This window comes from Empidonax traillii, unplaced genomic scaffold (genome assembly GCF_003031625.1).
Source record: "Empidonax traillii isolate 1590-97213 ecotype Southwest subspecies unplaced genomic scaffold, ASM303162v1 scaffold54:size2178333, whole genome shotgun sequence".
NCBI classification, from domain to species: domain Eukaryota; kingdom Metazoa; phylum Chordata; class Aves; order Passeriformes; family Tyrannidae; genus Empidonax; species Empidonax traillii.
The window spans coordinates 1,342,263-1,362,155 of record NW_020955247.1 but is presented as its reverse complement, the minus strand read 5'-3'; the positions used below and the strand labels follow the sequence as shown (position 1 = coordinate 1,362,155).

Here is a 19,893-nt window from a genome sequence, read left to right as displayed (position 1 = left end):
CACATAATTCAAGTAACGCCATTCAAGAAGGCTAAAGTTGAACTACAACAGATGCAAAACAGAGAGGAAATTAAGTGTGCTTCATTCAGGATAACAACAAAAAGACTAGGCACAGGCTTAATAACTGCTTTCAAAGCACAGAACTAGTAAATGCCAGAGAAAAACTCTAAGGCTTACATTTCAAAAGGTCAAGGATGGTATGCCTCCAGCAAGTACAACCTACCTAACTCCTAGAATAAAGTCCTGGCACTACCTCAAATAGGAGAAACAGAAAAAGTGCAAAATCCAACTAAATCCTACAATTTGATGCAGTGTTTTTAAAAGACTGAATCTTGTGACCCAAATCCTTTCCAATTTGGAAATAAGTTTAAAAGATCTGAAAGGTACAATTAAAAAAAAAAAAAAACCAACACAATTTTGCAATATATTTCTAAGTATGCTTTGTAGTAAACTGGCTTTAGCTACAAGAATTCTCAAACTATTTTCAAGTTTCACTAGACATACAGAATGATTTCAAGAAACGTTAAAATGAGTTTTAATCTGATATAGTGCAAAATAACCCTCAAAACTGTATTCAATGTTGGTCTTTCAAACCATAACTTGTATGTTTTTAAAACTTTAACTATTCCCAAAGTAAATATTTTACTAAGCAAGGACAGTCATAGGAGTATTTTTCAGAAGTTTATTATGTTTGTAATGATTTTTAGATTTCTCATCTAAAGCCATGCATTTCTGTTTCCACAGTTTACTTTTCACTTTATGAGACCATACTATGCTATGAAAAAAGTTTTATTCTACTGCAGCAACAAGAAATTAACTGGAGTCCTAAAATTCCTTCAGTGATAAAAAGTAAATAACTGAATTTCATCATTAAATACTCCGGTTGCGAAAACAGTAATTTATCAAGAAGTTTAATGTATCCAAAAGCAAAATATGAGTAGAAGAGTAGTTCTGATGAAAGACTGAGAAAAAGCAGAACAATAACATATTACAAAACATCCAAATTTACCATATTTCCGAGTGAAAGAAAGATAAAACAACATTGCAAATAAAATACGTCCACCAAAAGTGATGTGCAAGTACCAATGGATAAAGAGAAAAATTGTTTGGAGCAGGAGCAAGGGCATTAAACTACATGCAGTCTGCAGAACTGCTGGAGTTTCTCTGTAGTGACCTGATGTCAGATTCACATTTAATTTGTTGTCCCTCTACTTGTTGGACAACAAAGGCATCTACTAAGGTGACTGTCGAGTGCATCCTTGAAGCAGCTGTAAATCATCAGACTTTGTAAACACAAATTTAGCCTTGAGAACAGTGACAACAATTAAACACTGGTTTTATTCAATGTGACCCACATTTACAATTACAACTATCACTAACTGCTTTTATCTATTTTGATGAATTCATACAAGAGTATTCCAGATTTCCATTAAAAAATCAAATTATTATATATATGGAAGGAAAAATCTGATTAGCTTCTCATCCCAATTTTTTTTAAAAAAATATTAACTTACCAGTTTAATTGCCACATAGTCATTTGTGTATAAATTTTTTCCTTGAAAAAAGAATAAAAACAAGAATGTGAGACATTGTTTTTTCTGTTAAAGTAAAATGCCATTTAAACATCAAGAAAGTCTTTGAAACATTTTCAGCTAAGATGCTAGGTGTTCTGGTAGCAGCTTAAGAAATGTAGCTTTATTAGTGTAATATCATAAAGGGAACTCTTTTTCTTGAATAGTGTAAGAAGTGGCAATTTCACTGAGAGTTTCAGCTATGTCACCAAGTTTGCGAAATTTTTATGTACTAAAAAAGATTGGAACTTGATAAATTACTATAAATGGAATGTGATATTCCATGTTTTTATTTTTATTGCTGAAAACTATTCAAAACTTGCTTTAATATTATCAAATTTTGAAACACCAAAGTTCAAATTAATTAGGACTATTACTTTCCTCAGTTCTGTAATTTTCTAAGCTAAAAGTCAGGACAGGACAAGAATAATGATATGTTCAGTCCATTTGGAAAATGTATTTGCTGCTTTAAAAATGATTCTGTAACTGGATAAGCATATTTCAACAAGTATTAATTCAAACTGCATGCAAAGATTAAAATCTATAACAAGCTCTATAGGTGTAAAATTAAACACTGCAAAAAAAGGAAAAAAAAAAGGTGTCACTTCCAGCACTTTTTGTTTCTTTACAAATGCATTTAGCATATATTATTTTTAATGACAATCCTAGTTTTTCTCTCTGTAATATTACTCAGGTCTGAATTTGCCATGTTTAGCTCAGTTTTGTTAAAGAAATCATACAGGGAAAAGACATGGACAGAGACAAAAAAGTTCCTTGTAAAGACAGTTACACAGAATCACACTCACAGAATTTCTGAGTTGGAAGGGACCCACAAGGATCATCAAGTCCAATCCTTACATGAATGGTCCATGTAGAGATTGAACCTGCAATCTTTGTGTTATCAGCACCACCCTCTAACCGAGTTACATTGCTAGTTAAAGACTATGATTTCACCTCTGACCCTTATTTTAAAAAATAGAGTACTCCTGTAAAGCTGAAACTGGATACAATAAAATCATATGTCTGTTGATACAATAAAATCACATGTCCGTTAAGGGCTGCACAGTAACAGACACATAATCAATATGAGCAGCATGCCTTAATTGGACCACCAATATGGTTTGTAATTCCAAGACCTTTCCAGGGACTACACTGAAAATACTGGCATCTTAAATAGCTATCTCTTATCTCATGATCATTTCAGTTACATTTTTGACAAAAAGAGCACTTTGTTTGAAGTTGCTTCTGTATCACTACATGGTATTACACTCTATAAGACACAGAAACTCTTGCAGGAGCCCTGCTCATTCCATCTATTAGGTATATACATCAGCTACTTGGAGTAGATAACAAATCCAGCCACAGTTAAGCAACTGGATACAGGGTTGCAGTAGCCAGATGCTGTAATGACATGCTTGTTCTGCAGTAACATCAGAAGGCAGATTAACTTTCCATGTGGTGAGTCAAGGCAATTGTCACTTTAAAATATGGCAAAGAGCAGATTTGATACCACTGTTGATCTGCCTCTAAACACACATCTCAGGTACTGAGAAATGTATCAAAACAGCAACAAGATTCCTGTTACTAATCCATCAGTTTATCTTAACTAACTTAAAGACCCTTAAAATTAACAGCCCAATATTCAAACCAACTTAGTCTTTTCCAAGGTAATGGCTGCAAATCAGTCATTTGCTACACTATTTATTGCTACCATTTGGATCCACAAGCCACTACTGAAGCCTGACCATTGCTTTCTTCTCAAGTTGAAGAACTACAACAGCTACCAATTCATAACTGAATTTCTGTCTCCTGCGCACTTTACCACTCTAACAACTTTATTCCTCTATCAAGTCTCTCAGATTTGACATTAGAACACATGTTCCAAATATACTCCCATTTACAGAAGTACATGAAACAAAGTGCTTATGTGCATCTTTGTAGAAAGGGTGCCCACTAAATACTTGCCACTCTAGCAACACCAATGAAAAAATAAACAAATCAGAATCTATAATACCAACCTTAATTTCTGCTTTGAGTAACTTAAATTTTACTTCACAAACAATAATAAATAAGAATTTGAAACTAGTAGTATATATGCAAAACCCAGAGACAATAAAACAACAAAGACTGCACTTGTCCTGGTGACTGCTACAGGACAGTACACTGCCCTATTATCTTCCTACTATTTCTTTTACTTGTTTGTTCTATTTTATTTCAGAACTATCAGACTATGTGTTAACTAAATAATTATTGTATTTAAAATGAAAGATTATTGCACTCTGTACCTGCTGCAAGCAAATGAGTTAATCTGATATTAATTTTTAATTAACCCTGTATGTTGTGACCAAAGTGAGAGACAGGCGAAAAATTAACTTTATTAGTTTGAACTTGCCTTTGTGTAATATTAATTCTGCTGGTTTGATTTAGTTCATGGAGAGGTTTATTATCATTCAAAGCCACATTCAAAAGTTATGGAAGATTGAAAGACAGAGTTTCAGCTTGATCTGTGGGCTGCAAAGGCACATATGTAACACTCTAAAGGTCAAAATGTATCAATCTTGTTTAACTATTACTAGAAATAGCAAGTGTACCTATTATTGAAACTGTTAAATTCAGTGTCCTCAGTCAGAGCTGCAATATTGTCTTTAACCTCTCTACAGCACTAATTAGCTAAGCTTGTTTACACCCTGACAGCTCTCAAAATGCACTACATTAAAACATGTTATATTTTATGCAAGCACTATGTTAGAAATATGGCCTGAAGGACAATGAGTAGTAGTTGTTCCACAGGCAAAGCCGAACAGAAACAACACCTACACAGCCCACCATAGTCTCAAATATGTAACTTTGAAACACATCTCTCTTTAAAGCTTGAAGTACTGCATTAACTCAAGCCTTCCAAGAACACTGGAATAAATTCTTGCCATTAGGTGTCAATTTGTTAACACATACGGAATTCACATACCTCGAAAACCCTGGCTGATCATGCTGTCTATCATGGAAATTCAAGTCCCCAAAATTAAACATATAGTCTTCTAAACAGACACAGTGTCTATTTTAATAAATGGTATTATTTCCAGCTCTGCTGCCCAAATTCTTCAAAATCTTACAGGTCTTTCTCAGTTTGTGTCTTCTCCACTATTTGATATTCAGCCATCTGTTCAGTGAGGAACTTAAGTGACTGAATTATCCATCTCCCAAATTTTCTCTACAGATGGATTTTCACTGCCCATGTCTAACAGCAGCTCCGTGTTTGGCCTGACTACACTAGAAAGGAAAGGAAGGAATCCAACTGCGTGCTGGTACTAACAAGGTTGTAGCATCTGCTACAGTATATCCAAGAGATCTCCAAGGCCACAGTACTATAAGCTGGACTTAGAAGAGAGATGTATGTGAGATGTGTCTCACATTCATTTAGTACCAAATACATCTGAATAAACTGCTTCAGTAAGTCAGAAAATATAGCAAACTACAATAATCATGAAGTAACTTCCAGCACCTTGGAAGAGACAACTGACTGAATTTAGGACAGCACTGCACGTATTTAGAAAACATTTTTAGTCCCAGAAAGTCTCCTGCTACCGAGATTTTTCACATGCCATGGAGCTTGCACTTGCGGGGTAAAGCCACAAAAGATGGCTTAAATTTGCCTTGCACATCTGAAGCTTCAAAGCAGGGCGAAAAGCTGCATGGAGTATTCATACTGAGATTTTCATGCTTACACTGAATAAAATGGCCTTGAATAATGTAAACTGAAATACAGAAACAAGGATCTTACCTAGCCGTAGTTCTCCAAAATTACCACATCCAATTTTTTTACCAACTCTGAAGTTAGGGCCAACCATTAACACGCCAGAATTTGAAGAACCAGTTCCACGCGTATTATGGCTTGATCTCCCACTAGGCCGTGCCATTCTTTCATCTGGTTTATCTTTGTCTTTTTTTTTATTCTCCATGTCAAGTTTACGGTACTCCACTTTGATTTCTTCTTCTTTTTAAAAATCAGTATAAGCAAACTCCAACTGGACAATGAGAGAATGAAAACATCACGAGGGAAGTGCCCAGCTGGTTACTGACAGTAAGAAGTCAACAGCAGCATGTTCATCCCGTTTGCAAAGCCTTGGTAGGATCTGCAGTAAAAACGTATCTCCAGAATGCACAAGAGCAGCAATATTTACTAGTATTTACAGGAATTCTGTTAAAAGAAACATAAAGTTATTCCTGTACAAAATTATCTTTCCCTTCAACCAGTTACACAATTAAGTTGTAACTAATTATACTTGCTTTATAGATCTATGAAAAGCACTTTCAAGTTAAAGCTTCTGATTCTAGGGTGTAATAGCAAAACATACTGGTGTGCTTGAAGTGCGCTAGGAAATCTCAACACTTCATACTCAGATATTTCATAAAAAACAAAACAAACAAACACCCCCCCCCCAAAACCCAAACAAAAAACAAACAAGAAAACGACAAAAAAAACCCCACCCTACAAAACTACTTCCTGAATAGATAAGCACACTTAAAACTCACTCCATCTTATGCCAGTTCTGGAAAAGAAAGCATTTATTAAACTCAAATAGTGTCTGTTGTTTTAAGGACATGCTTACACTGCAGTTATGGAAGTTATAGAAATCTATTCTCTTTTCCAAATTAAAGTTTCTGAGATGTACAATTTATAAACCCATGGCAAGGACTCTTCAGTTCTTTCAGTAACTTCTAGAACCTAAAAATAAAATATATTTACTTATTCTACCCTACTGCACTTCTGTGATAAATTTGCTTCCCCAGTCCCCTTCTCCATTGTTTAGCATCGACTAGACACTAATTCCTACACAAACTTTAGCAAAAACAATGTTATCTTACTACTGCAATAAAAAACTCAAGGAAACTTTTTTTTTTAATCTCAGCCATAAGTGGATATTGTTTTCTATTTAATGGTATAAAAACCCATAATCCAAAAGTAGTTGGCTACTACATAGGCAAAGTTTCATTTTGATATCTTTGCTTCAAAGTTGGGAATACACTGTTGTAAAAGAAAACCCCCTCTGAAAAAAATGTATTTCATGTGCTACAGCCTACTTTAAGATAGTCACCAGGAGCGCTTATTTTAAACACTTTGAGCTGAATACATTTTCATTTCTTAAACCCATTTTTCACTAAGTAGAATTATTACTTGCCTCATAGCTTACTACATTCCAAAAATCAAAGAGCCAGTAGAGAAAACATACCAAATAATATGAATAGTTACCTGAATAATTGCATCTGCTGAATCATACGCACTCATTTCATGATTAACACTAAGTGATATTTAAAAATTATTAATCAGCAGCCAATTAACCTATCACCTGAGCAGTGAAGTACATGGAGATTTGTTTGGCAAAGAATTTCCAATGACCACAATACTGTGAAAGGGGGAATGAAAGACTTGTTCTGAGAGCAATCAAAAAATACAAATGCAGATTCTAGTCCAAGACAACTTGCTTAATGCATGGGAAAAGGACTTCGGCAGTGAGGAGTGAATGCAATGTTGTGTTACAATACAGACAAAAGCATTTAAGAAAAAAAGATAGGCACATTAGGCTACTACATAACCTTGCAGGTTCAAGCACCACCACCAGATACCCCGATGTCACTTTCCAAAGCACAGATCTCAGAGGAATAGACTCAATGGGAAGCAACAGTTAATTTTTCCTCACCCATTACTGTTACAAAAGCTAGGGAAGAAATAAAAGACATTAAGTGTGTCGAGGCAGAACTTCAAGAGCACCATTTAGTTCTTAGAAAGGTCAGCACACCTGATGCAACAGAATGCATATATATTTTAAACACTGAGAAAGAAATACTTATGTTCCATATTTTACTGGATTTTCAGTGAGAACTAACAATAAGCAATCCTATAATTTTTAGTGCATAAAATACATTATGATCAGTATAAATTTCGATTTCCAGAAATGCACCAATTACTTGGACAAATGTATTACATGGTAATTTATATCCTTCCCCTTTCAGTTATTATGGGTATGCTTTCTTATGTAAACTGAAATTAGTACATTTTATAAGATACCTGCTAAACAAACATCATGAGTCCCGTACATTTTTCCCATACTAGATATTAAAAAGAAAACATGCAAGCATTTCTGTCACAGTTTCTCCAGGACACAAGTGTTCTCTTACGACATTTCCTAATAAAATAAACTGCAACTAATTTGACATAAGTACAGCACTCATTACTTTCTCCATACTGAAGTTCCTGTACAACATTTTATGATGTATTTACCTTAGAAATACAAAAGGTTTTCATATATTTATACTGTACTTACCTACGACAACGTTATAAAGTTGATGGGAATATCTTTTCTTCACCATAATGCTCACATTCTAGAGGAAAAGCACTAAAAGGCAAAGACATATATATTTGTAGTATTTGTAATTACTTGGCATGTAAAAAATTCTGACACAAAATGCAAGTGAAGTACAAGTTATTGGAGTTGCCTTAGTTTTAAGACTTTTAAGTAAAGTCCAGCAGAATTTTTTCATACTCAACATAACTTATAAGGTTCAGAAGTCAGACATCATTCAAAAGTGTGCATCATCTAAAGTGAAAAAATAACACATACAGTATAAGTGTACTAAATTACGCAACCCCCTTTTCTTGCTATGTGCTAGTTACATGGACTGTATAGGCAATCTGTCCAAAAAATATGCCATCCATTTCACAGCTTGATTTTCTGTTTAATTTTCATTTTTCATCTCTAATGACATAAATGAGCACACTTGAACAATAAGTTTCAGCCCAGCATTAGGTAATATTGCTAGGATGTAACCAGTTTTGGTTTAAAAAATGGCTTAAAAAATGAATAAATATCAGTAGAATGGCAAACACACTATCAAAGCCAAGTCAAAAAAGCGATGCCATAGGAGTGAAATTACTATTATGTTCAAGTGTAGAAAGGAAGAGAAGGCAAAGGAAGCTATAAAAAAAAATGTCCAAATAGTATTACATAGCAGGAAAAGTAATTAGATCTTCATTAGAAACAACCCATATAGACTGAGGATAAAAGCAAAACAAGACTGGTAGACCTGTAAGAAGGCAAGTAACATCAGAGTAACTGAGAAGCCCAACTAACATCAGCTACTAGAGTTTTTACTTTTCTGATGCAATGTGATACTTTCCCAAGCACCTTAGAGAGATTGCCTGAAAAGCAAGGAGAGGAAGTGTGAAGACAGGTAAGAAAAGTGACTACAATGTTCCAGGTGACTGACAACAGTGACATATGTAGCACCTGCAGAAATGCAAAAAGAATCTCTGGTTCAGTTTTAGAAACACAAGTTAAAATCAATGGCAAAAGATAGGCAGGTTACTACTTCATATCAACACATGACTTAAAACTGAGTATAGACTCAAATTTACTGGAATAAATTTAGCCACAAGACTACTGTAAAACCATCCCAAAACAAATACCCAATTTGCAATGAAGCAGCACCTAAGGTCAATTTTATTTATCTGGTCCAAAGAGAATTAACTATTCCTGCCAGTACTGCTTCTACCACGTTTGATGTAAGAAATCAAAAGGCAAAACGTATTATTTGGATTCACCAAGACCTTGGTATGGGTAAACCACTAGCTCTGGAACTACAGTAGTTATTCCTAGCTCAGGAGGGTTTACTCAGTTCTCTACTCCATTACACAAACATGTTGTAATTCACCTATATGCATTAGAACTGCAAAACTTTCAGGCACTTGACCTCACAACTTCAGTAATGTTTTTCCTGCACTATGATAAGGGACTAAATACTTCAACAAAGTCAATTCAAGTACCAAAGGAACCATTCCATAAAGACATCTATTGTCTAAAGGTTAGACAAGCAATTTGTGACACTTGAAGAGGACAGACAGACAACTATTCTCTCAAAGAGACATTTTTACTCTGATGTTTTACACATTGATGATCTGCACACAACGCTTGCTTAATAGACAAAGACTCCAACTCAGAAAATCCAGTCTGTTTCAAAAGCTTGTTTTCCATTCTCTCTGATGAATAAAATTCCACACAGACAGCGACTGAATGAGTTTTAATAGAACTATACAGGTGTGTAAACAAAAGTGATCCTTCAATTAATCAGTATAATCAACCTATTTTTTATATAAATTCATGTCGTGCGGTTGTATCATCCTGAAGATCTTGGAACACTGAAAACTCCCTAAGAACCCTTAGAAAAACATACTCAGGCTCTATCTTCTGTTCCATTATAAACTTGGTTTATTCAACACCTTTGCTGCTATTGTTCTAAGTTCACACGTCACCTAAAAAAACACATCATCTATTAAGGAAACACATTCTGCTACAGTAAATCTGTGAAGTCAAGTAACTTTACCTAAATATACATGGGAGAAATTTTCCTTTAAATCCTCTTAATATTTTCCCCCTTTATTCAGTATTCAAAACCTAGTAGTGCAGTGCAACACCAGCTACAAGAAAAATTCTTGCAGGGCTGCAAGAATTTGATCAAACCATCTAATCATATCCATATTAAAGTTCTCCTTTTGCAAGTGCCCTGGCAAAAACTGCCAGCTCTTTAAATTACATCACTACCAAAGATCATACACACCCACTCAACCACAATTTCTCTCAGTACAAGTCACAATTTCAGCACAACTACTGGTGAAAAATATTTTAGACATCTCTAAGTTAGAGATATATAAGTCTACACAACTGAGTCTCTGAATCTCAGTTGAAAATGCCCCATTTAACACTACCAAAGACTGTATGCCACACAGGACCCCTGTTCTGCAGCAATAATGACTCTCTAGGACACTATATAAGACAGAGTAAAAGAATAACTCACTCAAGCACCTTCCTTTTTCAGATGTCTCTCAAATGCCTAAGTCTGCAGCAGTAGCGCCACTGTAATTATATGCAAGTTTACATATTCCAAGGTGTTGTCACAACAATTCAAGTGTGCAAGTCACCTTTAAAACACAAACTATCTATCTACTTCATTCCTTTTTCATGTTCCAAATTTACTCCTAAATAAACTGATAAAGAGAATATCAAAGCTACTAAATAAAACATTCCAGTGCCAGGAGTGACAAAGTTAAACGAAATACGCAACCATAACTGCTCCCTTAGGTATCATATGCAATACCTTTCACAGGTTAATTACAAAATCCTATATCACTGCTAGTAGCAGTATCCTAATTTTCCATAATTTTTAGGAAAAGCATACACTAGCAGAAGAGCTGTAGAGGAAAGTAAAAAAAAAAAAAAAATGATAAGAGATTTAAACTAAATGGGAAGAAGGAAAATGACATAAACAGGCTTGTCACTGATAAGCAATGGGATGGCACACCAAAACTTGAGGAACCAAGTGACAAGGAGATCCCTAATTTTCTCCATGCGATGTTGGCTACAACAAACCACATTTGAAATGTTTCTGCACCAACATACGAACCACTAGGAACAAAAGGAGCTCAAAACTTGGCCCAGTCTCAAGAGATTTGACATCACTGGCACAAGTGAAACCCAGTGGATGAGTCCTGTGACTGGTGTGCCATGTTGGATGGTTGCAGGTTCCTCAGGAGGGACAGGAAGGGCAGACAACACAGTGGGGTAGTGTTGTATGTAACGAAGGGGCTGGAATGTATTCCCAGTTGGCAGTGGCACAGTTAAGAGCCCCTAGATAAAGATTAAGAAGCAAACAAATAGTGCAGATGTCATCCTCAGAGTCTGCTATAGACCTCTCAGACAGAAAATGACACCAATGAATTCTGTGAGGGATTAAGAGACACCTCCAGAACAACTGCCCTCATCCTTATGGGGGACTTCAACTGGTCAGATGTTAACTGGGAGCATCACACAGCTGGCACAAACAGGTCCAGAAGATTCCTAAAACACTTGGATGATACAAGCACCACTCTGATGAAGTTTAGGACAAGTGCTGAATTCTACAACTGAGATAGGGAAGCCCTGGATATATGTAGGTCCTGGTCAATGGCAAGTTGAATATGAGTCAAGCCAGGAGGGCCAACAATGTCCTGAAGGGCATCAGACAAAGAATCACCACCTGGTTGAGGGAGGGGATTGTCCAACTCTGCTCTGCACTGGCGTGGCCTCACCTTGAATATTGTGGCAGTTTTGGGCACCACAGTATAAGAAAGATATTAAGCTATTAGAGAGCATCCAAAGGACAGCAACAAAGATGGTGAAGGGCCTTGAGGGGAAGCCATATGAGGAGCACCTGAGGTCACTTGGCTTGTTCAGCCTAAACAAGAGGAGACTGAGGGGAGACCTCATTGCAGTCTACATTTCCAAGTGAGGGGAAGAGGAGAGGAAGGCACTGATCTCTTCTCTGGGGTAATCTGAGACAGAACCCGAGAGAATGGCACAAAGCTATGTCTGAGCAAGTTTAGGTTAGGTTTTAGGAAAAGGTTCTTCACCCAGAGAGTGCCTGGCCACTGGAACAGACTCTCTAGGGAAGCAGTCACAGCAGCAACCCTGCCTGAATCCAAGAAGCATTTGCACAAGGCTCTCAGGTTCATGGTGTGATTATTGGTGCTGTCCTTTGCAGGGCCAGAAGTTGGACTTTGATGATCCTTGTGCGTCCCTTCCAAGCCTTGTTATTTTATCATTCTATGAGAGACAGTAAAAAAAATCCCTGGTTTAAGTAGAAGGTATTTAAAATTCCTTCAGGCTCCTGGCATTTTCATACCTCTGCAGTTTTTCTCACCCCTCAAGTGTCTTTGTTCGCATAGTTCTACTCCCAAGATCTCATGATTTTTGGCACTGACATTAATCTAGCAGCACAGCTTCTCCTCACACCTTCCAGAAGAGTTCAGAGAAAGTTTCCAATGCCTCTACCACAGATTTCCAAAAGCCTTTCTCTAGCATTACACATAGTTTTTACAGAATATTTCATCTACTAAGAAGCTCTCACTGGAGATGAAGAACAGTCACATTCACTTGCCAATTTTCATTCATTTTTATATACGTCTCCATGCAACAGAAGACACCAATGAAATTCCAAATCCACAGCAAAAAGGCTCACAACTGAAGGCCCTTCAAAGTGTAGGACAGCAGTTTCTAACTTTGAACAACTCCTGGGATAGAATTTGAATTGGGAAATAGCTCTAAAATTATATATGATTTAGACTCATTTTTTCATGAAAAATAAATCCGCTCTTTAATCATTAAATATTTAATTATTTTAAATTTAGTCCAATGAGAAAAATTCAGGTCTTCGCATGATCTCCATGTGACCCAAAAAACTTAAGGTGCTATTCCAATGATTTATGTTACATATAAGTATGTCTATAGATTTATTTTCTGCATATTACTTTCTTAGGCAAACTTGAAAATAAAAAGACTCATTGCATAACTCAAAGTAACAAAAATAATATTTTATCATTTTTCATCTTTCCAAAGCAGAAAAAAAAAAAAGAAAAACTATTATCATCTCAGTCAACACTAACAACCAAAGCAGAGTGCTGAAATACTCAGCACAATAAAACTTCCACAGATGGTACAAACACGATATTAGCTTAAAAAAACCCCAAACATTTCCAAACAAACTTCTGACACAATTTCTCTCTTCACCTGTCAATAACATGTATCAAAATTGCTCATTACTGAATCATTTTACAAGCCTTAGAAGGTGTTTTCTAAATGTAAACTCAACATAATGAAAACTTATTCATCAGTAACTCATTTTGCTCTCAAAAATGGAATCCACTTCATACAACTGGGGAAGTCCAATCATATTCTTCCAAGTCCAATGAAGCATAGTTTTATAGGTCTTTTTAATTTTTTAACATAAAAAAACAAAATACAACTTGGCATTATCTGCTCTTTCCCTTCTACCACTTCTAGCACACCCCAGAATTCTTCATACTTTCAGATGTTAGTTAAGTCATCAAGGAATACTTTACTCTAGGTACTTAACTCTGACTTCAGTTAGGTAAACAACTACCTTGGAAGCACTTTAAAAGTAGCATGCAAATCCTCTGAAGGAACATAATTTTCTCTAAAAAACTCCAACATTTTGCAGCAGATGTGAATTAATCCAAGAATGAAAGATGGGTTTTTTCAGTTTCACACAGTAGGACTGCTGTCTCCACAATAATAAGATGACAAACCTATGGGATATACAAGAAGTGACAACGTACCTTAATCAGATCTTCAGCAGCAACCACACTCAGGCTATCAAAAACCACTGCTCGCTTTCTTTCCCTGCCAGCCTGCCTTTCAAAATACAGAACAAGAGATCCCACATTCACTACATTTATTCCACAGAAAAAAAGTATATAATATATTACTAAGTTGGAAGTCCTTTCTAGAGTTTCAGCTGCAACACACAAATCAACTGCTACGTCTTGATCACATGCATGTCAAATTCTTGACACTTTAGAAGATACATATGTTTATTTAAGAAAACAAATATAATACCTATGAAAATAAAAACTCCTTACAAGAGATCATACAGGTGCTCAGCTGTGCAATTTGTTTCTCAGTGTGCATGGCTTCAAAACACTTATTTGGATTTGGGCTTTTCAGCACTCCGAGGCACCTAACAGGCCACAAACTTCCAACAACGCAATGTTTGTATCTCAAGAACCTTCTATATTACCACTTCTTTTTTACTTAGAGGTCTAAGTTTTTCACAGATTCTTCAGTTCACTCTCTACGAGTAACTAAGACAAATGTACTGTTCAGGCAGTGTCCAGTCTTTTTTTATTTCTATATTCTGTAATATCAACCCATTCTAGATTAGCACAAAAGTTTTGCAAATCACAAGAAGAACAGAATTTATTAATGTTGGTGTACAAATTAGACTGTTAGCATACCTGAAAATTAAGGTTTAAAAAAAAACAAATTGTTTACTGTTAGAGATTTGTATGATTTTCCCCATAAAACAGAATTTTATGTAACTGAATCTAAGTCTATATACATACAGTCTCAGTCCACAAACACTTATGAATGAGACACACTCAAAGCAGCAGCCTAATTGAAAATGTCAAGGTAAATCCAAGTGGCTTTCTCATGAATAAAAATGTACACAACCAAAACTTCTAAGAAGTCATGTTTTCCTCTCTAGTTGTACATATACTAAAAAGAAAAGAAATTACATCTATCTCTCATGGTATCAACTTCCACACACTACTTACAATGAACATAATTAGTTAGGGATTCCAGAAGCTTTTCAATTTGCATGCATATAGCTATTTCCCTAGGGGAAGTTCACTAGCAAACTGCATATGGCCACATATAATCCTCCTTTACGCACAAAATCTAACAGCAAAACAACTTTATTAACACATTTAATCAAACATTCCCCTGGACAAAAAGTAACCAAAATATACCTCATCTTTATTGAAGCTTGTTTAGACAATCTATTCTAGTTAAGCTAGTGTAATTTTTCTTGTACCAAGGTTTAAAGTCACATAAACAAATCTGAGGGCTATAAACACCTAAACTTCAGTATCTGTTCTGTACATTTAATTTTGCCAATTGAAAGGCTACTACCTAACAAACTTCACTGTTCTCCACCACCCAATTGCCAGTTCTTGTCAAAATACTGTCACGTCAGAAGACCCATATAGTACCCAGAGTCACCCTAACTCAATACAACTTTTCCACAAATGACAGACTGGACTAACTATGTAGCAATTACGATCTCCATGCAGTCACTTAATCTCTGTTAACACAGCTGAAGATCAGCTGAAGATTGCTATCTCTGGTCACTGCATAAACATTTATATTTTCTCATTGACCTCAAAGACAAGTTTGGCCCTAATCCACAAATTGAACTTCATCATAGGCTTTCACAACAAAATCTCACCAACGTCACTTCGGGATTCCCCGCCAGTGAATGCATTTACTTGATTAAAACTTTGGTGCATCCATACTTCTTGCACTATCATATAATCATCATTTTAGAGTAGAAGTTGAAAGTCAAGTTTTCAGAAAGGAGAGGCATAACATAAGGAATAATTTTTAAAAATCTAATATGACAGTATTAAGGTTGAATTACTATAGAGCAGAGAAAGGACATAGGTGATGGTTAAGCAATATTTCAGTCATTTGTTTTTTCCACTTTTCCCTCACCACACCCATGCAGACTTAAATGGGCTATATTGTCCACAGCTGACAGAACGCTAGTGCTGAGCTAGCTAATACTACATAATGGAGGCTTCAATTTTCTACATCAAACATTGTATCACAGCACTAAACTTTTATAGCAGAACAACTGAAAGGTACAGATTAGCTTCACACTAGGCCAGAGAAACTGTAAAGTTAACATATCTAAAAGTTAGAAAACAAATTAAAAAGAGCATTACATTTCATCTAGCACCATAACTACATCTAAATACAAAATTAAGCATCAAAGTGAAGCATTCCAGGGCTATGTGAAGAAAAAGAACATTTTCTCAGAGTCCAGAAGATACTAATTCTGTCTTCAGGTTAGAATTTGGATAGGATAAAGTACATAGTGTGCTGTAGCATTCCACTATGACTGTGAAGATCAGTTCTCCAAATTAAAAGCATTTCTAATTCACTGAGACAATTCCTCCTCTCACTTATCTTTAATTACATGGTTAGATTCTACTTCAAAAATTTAGATGGGAGCCAAATTCAAGTTATATAACTCCACATATAAGGAAAGGGATAACTCACAGTACAGGAAACTGTCTCCAGAGTAAGTTTTGCAGCTATAAATCTGTCAGGGTTTTCTGACAATAAAAAACTACATGGTCATCAAATTATTCTGCTCTCTTAATAGTCTCCATAAACTAGATAGGTACCTTCCACAGCAATCCAAGTACTTTACTATAAAATATACTTGCAGCTCTCCTCACTTACTTGGCTTTCACTGCAGTGTATACTTTAAATGTCTTTGTGAAATTAAAACTAGAGCATTACAGTCTCTAAAAGGTAAAAACTTTTTTTTTCCTTGTTTTATAAGCCTAATATGCAATAAAATGGTATGGATAAAGTCTCAGACACCACACCAATTAGAATCATGCTTGCCACCTTCATATTGAATACATAAGATGCATAGTGGCACAAATTTAATGAAAAACACTAGGTAATATCTTGGATTCATCAATAGTCCTGTAATATAAAAATGTACTTAAAACCAGTGACTTCCTATGGAACTGAGAGGAAAAACAAGTCTCCCAAAGTTTTATATAAAACTAAACAATACTGAGTATGAAATCATCTGGTCTAAACTCAAAGTTCTCCTAACAAAATAACCTGATGCTATTGACATCAGTTTTCCAAGGTCTGAAACAATTACTTAACTACAAGGATTTTAATTAAAAAGAATTCTCAAGCACTAAAATGAGAAAAGTTGGTATTTTGATAGAAGCATTGTGTAGTAAACTCTTAATGTACTACTTAGGAAGACTATGATAGATTCAGACTGAGCAAACTGTTCCTCAAAAGCATCAACATTAGCTAAGCTTAGCTGTCTACAGATTAGTGTTCAACGCCCACGTAGACTCAGTGCAGTAATTTCAGCTTGTTGGATATCTTCCATGTTTCCACAGTATTCCCAGGCTTTCCCTGATATATCTTGAGGTCTCTTTTTTTGCAAAACCTCTTGTTTCTTCCCACAATAAAACCTTCCCTTCTCACTCAGCAAGGAGAGACGTACTATTGCCTGCCTAGTATTACAAGCTGCAAGCTGAACAGAGAACAGATAACATCCTTTCTTCACTACGGATAGCTAATATCTACTACGTAAAGTGATTTTATGAAGCTATAGGAACTTATCTTCAGAGGCATAACAATTTAAGCTTGTTAAAAAAAAAAAAGTTCCATATTTGTATAGGTAGCAGATGAGATAACTGCAGATCAAAAACACTTTATTTCTTTTAAAAATAGATTTTTTTTTTTTAAGAAGAAAATTCAAAGTACAATAAACAGATTTTACTTAAAAGCTCAAAGCTGGAAAATTTAAATCAGAGATTCAAAGAGCATTTCTGAAAGGCAAAGACATTTATCTCTCAGTCTGACAAAAGCTTAAGAGCAAATCTGGTCATTCTGTCTTCCCATTGTCTGTTAGAAAAATTCTTCTATCCCTCTTTACTGCCACCCATAAATTCAAGTTTCATCACTTGTTATTTCTCCACATTTAGAGACCCCTTAGCCTACTGGCAGTAAATGTTAAACAGAAAATTTTATAATCTCATACACAGCGCAACCTACTCCTGGAACATTGCAAGAAATTAATGCTTACCAACTGAGGTGATCTTCCACAGAAAGAAAAGACATTTTATACTGCTTTGTTTTCAGAAGAAAGTATTTGCAAGATACAACTAAGAAAATACTAGTGGTTGAGGTTAGAGTAAAACATTACCCTTAATGCAATCATGTCAAACTCCAACCTCTCCAGTTTTACTTCATCTTCCCACAATTACTGCATACTTAGGATTCAAGGATTTTATGGCTTTTTATGGATCTCCCCTAAAGCTTTACACCATTACATTAAAAAGCTGTTGAAATGTGAAGTCTACATGTCTTTACATACAGTCATGTTGGCTGCTTCATTTAAAGTCAGAGACCTAAACCAGAAAATGCTTAGTGCCTTAAATACAGAGAGGTACTCACTGGATTTCTACATATAACAACACAATTTTTATATCGTATACTTTCTTCTGTGCAGCACAGGTGTGCCCTACCTTGGACTAAATCACAGCTTCCAGTATCACAAAGTTAACCTGCCAGAAGCCCATATCTTTAATTTTATACAAAAATACAGCCCATGCGGCTTTCACAACTTAACAGATGCAACATTTTCTAGTAATTGGCACTTTAAGCTCAAAGACAAGTTTATCCAAGAAGCATAGTTTTAAGGCTACAATAGAACCTAAGTCTGAAATTTTTTTCTGAAAAATGCAATTAGACAATATAATGGAATAGCACAATGGTGCTCTCCTCCTGCTACAGGTGACCACACTACCTGCTGTTCCTGTTGCTCCAGCCTCACTGCTCCAACATCTCAATGAAGCCATTAGACCTCCTAATCCCACAGAAGGCTCACACACTCAATAGCAGCTCGTACAGAACAGAAGCTGAATCAGCTCAAGTTGGATGAGTTGATGCAGAGCAGGAGGGTGTACAGAACTGCACAGCTGGGAATGAAGCAGGGGAATACCTGGAAGTACAGCGGGATAATCTTTTGAACAGCCTGGAACACAGCTGCAATGACTGGTGTCCCACAAACAGTTGAGTGCATCTCTTAAAGGACACCAAACTTGTTCTCAGCAACCTCCACAGGCAAACTGCCACCCAAATAGCACCTTTAACTATGCTGCTGCCAGAATCTATTCCATCTACATTCTGTTATTCTACATGGTTTACTGAAAAAAGAGCACATCACCTCACAAATTACCTAGTGAATAATTCCAGAGACAAAAAGAAAGTGTGACAAACCACACACTTCAAACTGAAATCTAGGCTCTGCTTGTCATACAATATCTCTGTATTTTTGATCTACTGAAAAGGACATCATCCATCACTGTTACATCCTGTCTTAATTTAAAAAAGAAAACATCATTAAAACATGTGGTTGATGAACAGTATAAGTTACCACCCAGGTAAATCGGGGGGGAAAATTATTTCTAGGAAAATGACATTAAATTACTAATAGTTTCTGTTAAGCAAAACAGTTACTAAAAAAGTCTTGGTATGTTAAAAGCATAACTGGCTAGTAAGCTTACAGAGAAGATCACAAAGCGTGAGAAAACACTGCTGTAATTTTATTAGCGATGTTCTAAACAAAGATTAAGTAATAAACCTACTTCAATATGCAAATCTTACCCATGTGTCTGTCATGGACTTCTGTGACCTGCAGTTATCTGAGTAAATATTTTTGCAAAGACAGTTCTGACTGATCAATATGTCTCCCCCCCATTCCTAACTCCACTGCACAAGGCAGGAGACCAGATACAAAAGCAGCAAGAAAATTTTACAGCTTTCCATACCTACAGTATACCTATTTTATAGAAAATACCTCTTTTTGAACAGTCAAAAGTGCATTTTACCTATTTAAAAGCTTTTCTAGACATTCTCAAAAACACTAGATAAAGGAATAAACAAGAGAGGGAAGAGTGGATGTTAAAAATAGTGTGAAAAAGGCTCTCTGTCACAAATGAAGGAACATGAAGTTCAATAAACATCCTAGAATGTCACACTGGTAAATACATTTATAATATTCTCATAGTGTTGCATATTTAATATTTACAAATATTTCACACATCTTTTTTTTTTTTCCAGAATCCTCCTACTTATTCATTTAAGGCAGTGAATATGCCACC

General features: G+C 35.6%; 1 protein-coding gene across 8 annotated transcripts in view; it reads right to left on the bottom strand.

The window, feature by feature from the left end:
• The window catches only part of CSNK1G3 (casein kinase 1 gamma 3), a 71,517-nt gene that overhangs the window by 48,145 nt on the left and 3,479 nt on the right, over positions 1–19,893 (bottom strand). For 6 of the 8 annotated variants that reach the window (XM_027879351.1, XM_027879353.1, XM_027879349.1 and 3 more), the window contains exons 2-4: positions 7,892–7,963; positions 5,350–5,766; positions 1,515–1,555 (exon numbers count right to left, since the gene is read on the bottom strand). In XM_027879351.1, the coding sequence (XP_027735152.1) occupies positions 1,515–1,555; positions 5,350–5,527 (219 nt within the window). In that variant the 5' untranslated portion in view covers positions 5,528–5,766; positions 7,892–7,963. Of the gene's footprint in view, positions 1–1,514; positions 1,556–5,349; positions 5,767–7,891; positions 7,964–19,893 lie in introns of those variants that run through there. The other 2 variants (XM_027879355.1, XM_027879356.1) reach the window with 2 other exon arrangements.